The 8,897-nt window shown below is 52.5% G+C and overlaps 1 protein-coding gene across 1 annotated transcript in view; it reads left to right on the forward strand.

Moving 5' to 3' along the window:
• The window catches only part of GTF2IRD1 (GTF2I repeat domain containing 1), a 128,755-nt gene that overhangs the window by 50,547 nt on the left and 69,311 nt on the right, over window positions 1–8,897 (forward strand). The window contains exons 7-8 of the mRNA XM_017849886.1: window positions 440–529; window positions 3,597–3,720. Coding sequence (XP_017705375.1) covers window positions 440–529; window positions 3,597–3,720 — 214 coding nt within the window. The remainder of the gene's footprint in view (window positions 1–439; window positions 530–3,596; window positions 3,721–8,897) is intronic.

Consider the following 8,897-nt stretch of genomic DNA (forward strand, 5'->3'; position numbering starts at 1 on the left):
AAAAAAAAAAAAAAAAAAAAAAAAGCACTTGGGTCTGGGTCTAATGCTTGGCCTGTAGTAGGTGCTTGTAAGTTATATATACTTCTTCTTTTCTTCTTTCTTCTTCTTCTTCTTATTATTATTGGGGAAAAAGCCCAAATATGTGGGCTGACCAAGGCTTCGAGCTTATACACGTAAAACAAGTGTTCTTACCTGGAAAAGGTGACCTCCAACATCCCTTTCTTGTTAATCTGGCTTTTGGCTAGCAGATTCTGGTACAGAGTGTCTTAGGTCTCTGGTCAGGGACCTTGCCTTGAGCTTGTGATCACAGGAATCAGTTCTGGGGTCTCCCTGGCAGATGAGGCTGTTACCCCAGAGCCAGGGCCTATACACTGGGGCCAGATCTAGGGAACCCTCTTGGGGCCCACCTGGAACCCATTTCCTTCTCTCCCTTGTCCAGGACAGAAGCCCACCGGGCCTGGTGGGCCTCTCATCCAGAACGTCCATGCCTCCAAGCGCATTCTCTTCTCCATCGTCCATGACAAGTCAGGTAGGACGGCGCCCATGCAGCACCCAGGCCTGAGTGGGAATCTGGGGTTGGAGGTGGTGCTCATTGAAATCGATAAGTGTCTCCTGCGTCTTTGTGAGAGAAAGGAGGAACAGCTCTGCTCAAGGGACTGCAAATAAACTGGGATGTAATAGGTATCTACTGCTGTGTGATAAACTGCCCCAGACTAGGCATGGTGGTTCATACCTGTAATCTCAGCACTTTGGGAGACTGAGGCAGGAGGGTTGCTTGAGGCCATGAGTTTGAGACCAGCTGGGCAATAGAGCGAAACGCTGTCTGTGCAACAAATAAGAAAATTTAGCTGGATATGGTGGTGCCTATCCTCCGAAGTCCCAGCTACTTGGGAGGCTGTGGCAGGAGGATCACTTGAGCCCAGGAGTTGGAGGCTGCAGTGAGCTGTGATCGCACCACTGCACTCCAGCCTGGGCAACAGTTAGACCCTATCTCTAAAAAAAAATTATAACAAAAAATAACCCCAAAACGGAGCTTAAAACATCAAGTGTTTATTACCTCACAGTTTCTGGGGGTTGGGAATTCAGGACTGACTGAGCTGGGCAGTGCTGGGTCACGGTCTCTCATGAGGATGCAGTCAAGATGTCGGCTGGGGTTGCTGTCATCCAAGAGCTCAACTGGGGTGGGAAGAGATGCTTCTGAGCTCATTCACACAGCTGTTGGTAGGAGGCCTCAGTTCCCTACCATGTGGGCTAGCCTTGACGGGGCTGCTTGAGCATCCTCACAACATGGCCGCCAGTTTGCTCCAGAGTTCTCGATCCAAAAGAGAGGAACAAGGAAGCCACATGGCTTTTATGACCCATCCTTAGAAATTGCTGTCATGTTCTATCTGTTAGAAGCCAGAAACATGATCCAGCCTACCCTCCGTGGGAGAGGAATTAAACTCCACCTTTTAAAGGAAGCAATATATTGAATAAAATTAAAAAAAGATCACACAGAAGTCCTGAGTGTAGCAAAGTGTGGGATTCAGTTATACCAAGAAGGAATGCAGTAGGACTTGCCAGCAGTTTTGCCCTGTGTGGGTCTCAGCCTTACCTCCAGAAAGAGGTTCTGTAAGAAAACCCAGTCGTAGGCCAGGTGCAGTGGCTCACACCTGTAATCCCAGTGCTTTGGGAGGATAAGGGGGAGGATGGCTTGAGGCCAGAAGTTCTAGACCAGGCCAGGCAACCTAGTGAGACCCCACGTCTACAAAATTTTAAGAAAGAAAGAAAACCCAGTCCCCTGGGATCAGAATGGAGGCTCCCCCGCCCCCCAAGCCATCCACAACCCAATCTGCCATTGCCCCAAACAAGGTCCAGCCCTGGCAGGGAGGAGACGTAAATGTCCAGATAGAACAGCATCATGACAGGCCCGTGGGCTGGGGCACAAGCTGGGATAGAATCTCACTGGGTTGTCGCAAGCGAGATACTCAGCTTCTTTGAGCCTCAGTTTTCCTATCTGCAAAATGGGAATGATATTTCCGTTTAAAACTTGTCATAAGGAATTAAATAGGAGATTATTATATATAAAGTACTTAGCACAGATAAGCACTTAACAAATTAAAGTTGTTACTTCTACTAATCACAAATGAACCAACGATCACTTGTTATTATTCAATCAAGACAGAGGTTTTGAGAGAGAGGCCAGCAGAGCTGAGAGTTTGGGGGAAGCCAGCGAGGCCAGTGCTGAGTGAGACCTCAGATGCAGGAGGTACAAGGGTTAGATTCTCAAGATCAAGACTCAGCCCTGCCGGGCGCGGTGGCTCAAGCCTGTAATCCCAGCACTTTGGGAGGCTGAGACGGGCGGATCACGAGGTCAGGAGATCGAGACCATCCTGGCTAACACGGTGAAACCCCTCTCTACTAAAAAATACAAAAAACTAGCTGGGCGAGGTGGCGGGCGCCTGTAGTCCCAGCTACTCGGGAGGCTGAGGCAGGAGAATGGCGTAAACCCAGGAGGCGGAGCTTGCAGTGAGCTGAGATCCAGCCACTGCACTCCAGCCTGGGCGACAGAGCGAGACTCTGTCTCAAAAAAAAAAAAAAAAAAAAAAGACTCAGCCCTTAGCCAGACATGGTGGCGGGCACCTGTAGTCTCAGCTACTCAGGAGGCTGAAGTGGGAGGATCGCTAGAGTCCAAGAGTTGGAGGCTGCTGTGAGCTATGATCATACCACTGCACTCCAGCCTGGGCAACAGAGTGAGACCCCATCTGTAAAAAAGAAAAAAAGAAAAAACACAGCTGTGACTCATACCTGTCGTCATCCCAGCTGCCAAGGCAGGAGGATCATGTGAGCCCAGGAGTTCAAGGCTACAATGAGCTATGACTGCACCACTGCACACCAGACTGGGCAACAGAGTGAGACCTTGTCTCTATTTTTTTTTAAACATTTAAATTAAAAAATAAAATACTCGATCTCAGGCTGGACACAGTGGCTCACACCTGTAATCCCAGCACTTTGGGAGGCTGAAGCAGGTGGATCACCTGAGGTCAGGAGTTCGAGACCGGCCTGGCCAACATGGTGAAACCCCGTCTCTACTAAAATACAAAATTAGCCAGGTGTGGTGGCACACGCCTGTAGTCCCAGCTACTCGGGAGGCTGAGGCAGGAGAATCACTTGAACCCGGGAGGTGGAGGTTGCAGTGAGCCAAGATCACGCCACTGCACTCCAGCCTGGGTGAGAGAGTAAGACACTATCTTAAAAAAAAAGAAAAAAGAAAAGAAAGAAAAGAACACTTGACCTCTTTTTATGCTGAAGGGACTGCTTTTCCAGCCTCCTGTATGTCTGGGGCAGGATGGGCTCAGGATGGACAGGCTGAGCCTATTCTGACACCACACCCGTGGGAGAGGCCAGAGACAAATGTTAGGGCAGGAACAGGCAGATGGGGAACCATCAGAGCACCCTGAATTCGAGTACGGTCCGAGGTGGGAGAGGGTGGAAAGACTGGGGGCTGGGGCCAGCCTCGGGGTCTCTGGGGGTGAAAGCCCGGTGGTCATGGCCGATGTGGGGCATGTGACCATCCCATGGGGCCCTGCTCACTTGTGCCTCCTGTGTTTTGATAGAGAAGTGGGACGCCTTCATAAAGGAAACCGAGGACATCAACACGCTCCGGGAGTGTGTGCAGATCCTGTTTAACAGCAGATATGGTGAGTGGGCGGCGCGGCCCGCCGTGTGGCCCCAGCAGCCGTGTTGAGCATCTCATTACGTGGCAATCACTCGTGTTCCCCAACACGGCAGCGGGAGCCATATGCTGGCTCCCGCGCGCCGGCAACACTAATGTCATCCGTCGCGGGCTCCTCCTGTCTGGGTAGGGGGTGGTTGTGTCAATATTTCCCTTCCAGATTCTTCAGGGGGCGGAACTGATGGCAAAGCCCCAGACCTGGGCTCAGCGGTGGGGAGCGGGGCAGGTTGGGGGCAGAGATTGCCCATCTGGGGCCGGGCGCAGTGGCTCATGCCTGTCATCCCAGCGCTTTGGGAAGCCATGGTGGGAGGATCACCAGAGGCCGGGGGTTCAAGACCAGCCTGACCAACATAGTGAGACCTCCCGTCTCTACCAAAAAAAAATTTTAAACCAGGCTGGGCACAGTGGCTCATGCCTGTAATCCCAGCACTTTGGGAGGCGGAGGCGGGCGGATCACCTGAGGTCAGGAGTTCGAGGCCAGCCTGGCCGACATGCTGGAACCCTGTCTCTACTAAAAATACAAAAATGAACTGGGTATGGTAAAACACGCCTGTAATCCCAGTTACTCGGATCCTGAGGCATGAGAATCACTGGAACCTGGTGCAGTGAGCCAAGATCATGGCACTGCACTTCAGCTTGGTGACGGAGTGAGACTCTGTCTCAAAAAATACGAATAAATAAAAAATAAAAATTAGAAGATTAACCACACACCTGGGGTCTTAGCTACTTGCAGGCTGAGGTGGGAGGATTGCTTGAGCCCAGAAGGTTGAGGCTATAGTGAGCTATGATTGTACCCCTGCACTCCAACCTGGGCGACAGAGCGAGACCCTATCTCTACAAAAAAAAAACCAAACATAACAGATTGCCCATCAGGGAAAGTATCCACAAGGCCCAGAAAAATCTGTGTTGGCCTCATGTGCCAGTCCCCCACAGTAACACACCATTTCCTGCCTCCCAGCCTTTACTTGTGCTGTGCCCTCTGCCTGGCACAGTGTTTTCACATTTTAGGGACAAATTCCTAATTGTTCTTTATCTTGGGAGTCACCTCCTCCAGGAAGCCTTTGGGTCCCCAGGAAGGCCTGGGTACCCTGATGGTTCCCTCTCTGTGACACCTTGGGAACTTGATACCCCTTGCCTGCCGCTGTCTCCCTGAGGGCCAGGACTGCACCCAACCCCTCTCTTTGTCCTTAGCACCCAGGACAGAGTCAGGCTCATAGCAGATGTCAGGCCACCACACTCTGGAAAGAAAACGCAAATGGTAGGCGCTGTGGCTCACGCCTGTCATCCCAGCACTTGGGGAGGCCGAGGCGGGTGAATCACTTGAGCTCAGGAGTTCGAGACCAGCCTGGACAACATGGTGAAACCCCGTCTCTACAAAAACACAAAAATTAACCGGGCGTGGCATGGTGGCATGCACCTGTAGTCCTAGATACTTTGGGAGGCTGAGGCAGGAGAATCACTTGAACACGGGAGGCGGAGGTTGCAGTGAGCCAAGATCACGCCACTGCGCTCCATCTATCCTGGGTGACAGTGAGGCTTTCTCTCAAAAAAAAGAAAAATCATTAAGAAAAGAATTTAGAAAGAAAGAAAAAAGAAGGGAGGATAATTCCAAGGAAGAAACAGTCTCAATAGGCTGGGAAGTCAAAGGTGGCTTCATGGACGAGGTGCCCTGTGACCATGGCTGGGGCAGCCTCTGCATGTGGGCTGGGCCTTCCACATTGGGATGGGGCTGAGCAAGACTCTGGAGGCCTTAATGAGAAGGCTGGGATAGCCGGCTGCCTTTGATGTGGCCACGCTCGCCCAGCCAGGCCTCCTCGCTCCTCAGAGCTGCAAAGGGCTGTCTGCACCTGCCCCTGAGTCTCTCCCCGCCCCAGGCAGGTGTGAGCCAGGTGGAGGTTGGGGGAGGGGAACCAGGGAGGAGCCGGCTCTGCCTGCCTTGGGAGGGTTCTGCCCAGGCCACTGTTCTGGCCTGTCCCACGCCCTGGACTTTCCAAAATGCCAAGCCTTTTCCAAATGTCAGTTCCTGAGTCGCATCCAAAGAGTGTTGGGTGTGGAGTGGTCAAGACCTTGTTCCCCACAAAGCCAGAGCTCCCTCTGGGGAGCTGCGCGGGGGAGAAGGCAGCGCCCAGGAGTACTGGGGACCCCCAGGATGGTGGGGACAGGGTCTGGCAGCCCAAGGCATCCCACAGACTGTGGGTGAGCAGCCCCTGCTCCCAGCTCTACCAGCCACCAAATCTGGGTGAACTGGGCCAGTGCGGGCGGTGCAGAGGGGGAAGAAACAGAAACATGAGAACTGGGGGAAACATTAGGCTTCAGGAAGCCTTGAGGACACGTCCTCTGGGAAGATGCTGGGACCAGGTGAGGGGCCGAGGACGGTGTAAGGTGGTACTGCATGAAGGCAGCCCCTTCCCAAGGGGCAATAGCAGGGTTTGGGTTCGGCCCTCTGTCCACTGAATCTCCCTGCTGCTGAAAAAACAGGCCCCGATAAACCAGATGAACCGGACTGAGACGAATTCACAGGCACTCAAAGGACCAGTCGCTCAAGGGCTGGGGCTGGGGGTGGCTGCTGATGTGGGAGGTGGAGGGGTGTGGGGAGAGATGCCTTGCCAGCTGTTGAGATTTCGAGGGTTTAATTTGACAATGAGCTAAGTGTGACTTCTCAGTGGGATCTGGATGCCAAAGCCACCAACGCAGACCTGGGCCGCTGCGTCAACAGGAAAACAATGTCAGAGGCACCCGAGGGAGGGCCCAGGCAGGGCTGGAGGGAGGTCCAGCTCTGGGTTGGCACTTACAGGAACACGGACAAAGCATGGTGTGGCCAGAGAACCAGGGCTAGGGCAGGGAGGGGCCTGAGGAACAACCAGGAGATATGGGAGCCTGGAGGGAGGACAGTGTGTCCAGGCCCCATCCATGGTCACACGAGGAGGCAAGAGTGAAGTGGATACTCAGGCCAGGGGAAGGGTGACCCGTAAAAGTACTTGCTTAAGGCCAGGAGCGGTAGCTCATGCCTGTAATCTCAGCACTTTGGGAGGCTGAGGCAGGAGGATCACTTGAGCCCAGGAGTTCGAGATCAGCCTGGGCAACATAGCAAGACCCCATCTCTCCAAAAAATACAAAATAAATAGCTGGGCATAGTAACGCACGCCTGTAGTCCTAGCTACGCAAAAGCCTGAGGCAGGAGGATCACTTTAGCCAGAAGTTGAGGCTGCAGTGAGCAATGATTGTGCCACTGCGCTTCAGCCTGGGCTGTTAGCAAGACCCTGTCTCTAAAAAAGAAAGAAAGTACCAGCTTGTATTAGGAACGTAGTAGGTGCTTCAAAAGCATTTGGTGTGGGGCCGGATGCAGTAGCTCACGCCTGTAATCCCAGCACTTTGGGAGGCTGAGGCGGGTGGATCACCTGAGGTCAGGAGTTCAAGACCAGCCTGGCCAACATGGTGTCTCTACTAAAAATACAAAAAATTATCTGGGCATGGCAGTGCACACCTGTAATCCCAGCTACTCGGGAGGCTGAGGCAGGGAGAATCGCTTGAACCCGGTTGGCAGAGGTTGCAGTGAGCCAAGATTATGCCACTGCACTCCAGTTTGGGCAACAGAGCAAGACTCCGTTGCGGGGGAAAAAAAAGTATTTGGTGAATGAATGAATGAAAACGTGGAGCTGGGGTGGAAGTGAATGACTGAAATGGCACAAGTCTGGAAAAATAGAGCAAGTAACCTGGGCATGAGCCTGGATTCTGTCGCTTGGCTGTTGGCAGAGCCGTGAGCTTCTGGGATGCGTCTTGTTTATGGCACTGGTAAATGGAGAGCGTGCTGAGCTCCTCCCTGGAAGAAGGGACACACCTGTGCAACCTGTGCAACCACTCGCCTGCCAACAGACAACCTCAGGCTTGGGCACTTCCTTTAGCCATTTGTATATTCACCATGCAGAAAGCACTTAGTGTGTGCCCAGCCCCATTGAGGTCGCAGTGGCAAGGCAGAAAACAAAACCCCTGCTCTGTTTTAGACAGTCTCGCTCTGTCGCCCAGGCTGGAGTGTAGTGGTGCAATCACAGCTCACTGCATCTTCGAACTCCTGGGCTCAAGCGATCCTCCCACCTCAGCCTGCCAAGTAGCTGGGACTACAGGCATGCTCCACCACGCCCAACTAATTTTTTGTATTTTTATAGAGATGGCTTCTTACTGTGTTGCCCAGGCTGGTCTTGAACTCCTGGGCTCAAGCATTCTCCAACTGCTGTGGCCTTCCAAAGTGCTGGGATGACAGGCATGAGCCACCAGACCTGGCCAAAACCCCTGTTTTTCTGCAGCTTCCTTTCTAGACAGTGAGCACACGTAGAGATGAGTGTGGATGTAGTGTCAGGTGGTGACCAGTGGATGACTGACACAGCAGAGGAGGGAATGAGGGATGGAGAAGGCTGTGTTAGGTTGCCAAGGTGCTATTTGAGCAAATACCTGAAAGGAGGGAGTGAGGGAGGGAGAGAGGAAGGAAGGAAAGATGGGCGGATGGGTGGATGGTTGGATGGATGGATGGATGGATGTTTGTGGATTTCTGGGAGAAAGGGATCTGAGCAGACAGAAGAGCAAGTACAAAGGCATTGAACTGCGTGTATGCTCCTGGCAGGTAGGGGAAGCACCAAGGGGTGGCAGGGGTAGGGGGAGCACACAGAGGCATGAAGGGGGCAGATGAGGTCAGAGGTGATGAAGTCACATAGGTAGGACTTTGGTTGTCACCAAATCAGATGGGAGCCACTGGACATTTTTTATTTTATTTTTTTAGAGACAGGGTCTCACTCTGTTGCCCAGGCTGGAGTGCAGTGGCACGATCTTGGCTCACTGCAGCTTCAGACTCCTAGGCTCAAGTGATTCAAGTGATTCTCCTGCCTCAGCCTCCCGAGTAGCTGGGACTACAGGCATGCACCACCACACCTAGCTTTTTATATTTTACTTTCTGCAGAGATGAGGTCTTGCTATGTTGTCTAGGCTGGTCTTTTTTTTTTTTTTTTTTTTTTTTTTTTTTTTCGAAACGGAGTCTTGCTCTGTCACCCAGGCTGGAGTACAGTGGAGCGATCTCGGCTCACTGCAAGCTCCACCTCCCAGGTTCACACCATTCTCCTGCGTCAACCTCCTGAGTAGTTGGGACTACAGGCGCCCGCCACCATGCCCGGCTGATTTTTTTTTTTTTTTTTTT

The sequence above is a fragment of the Rhinopithecus bieti genome, unplaced genomic scaffold (genome assembly GCF_001698545.2).
Source record: "Rhinopithecus bieti isolate Rb0 unplaced genomic scaffold, ASM169854v2 scaffold_31823, whole genome shotgun sequence".
Classification (NCBI taxonomy): Eukaryota; Metazoa; Chordata; class Mammalia; order Primates; family Cercopithecidae; genus Rhinopithecus; species Rhinopithecus bieti.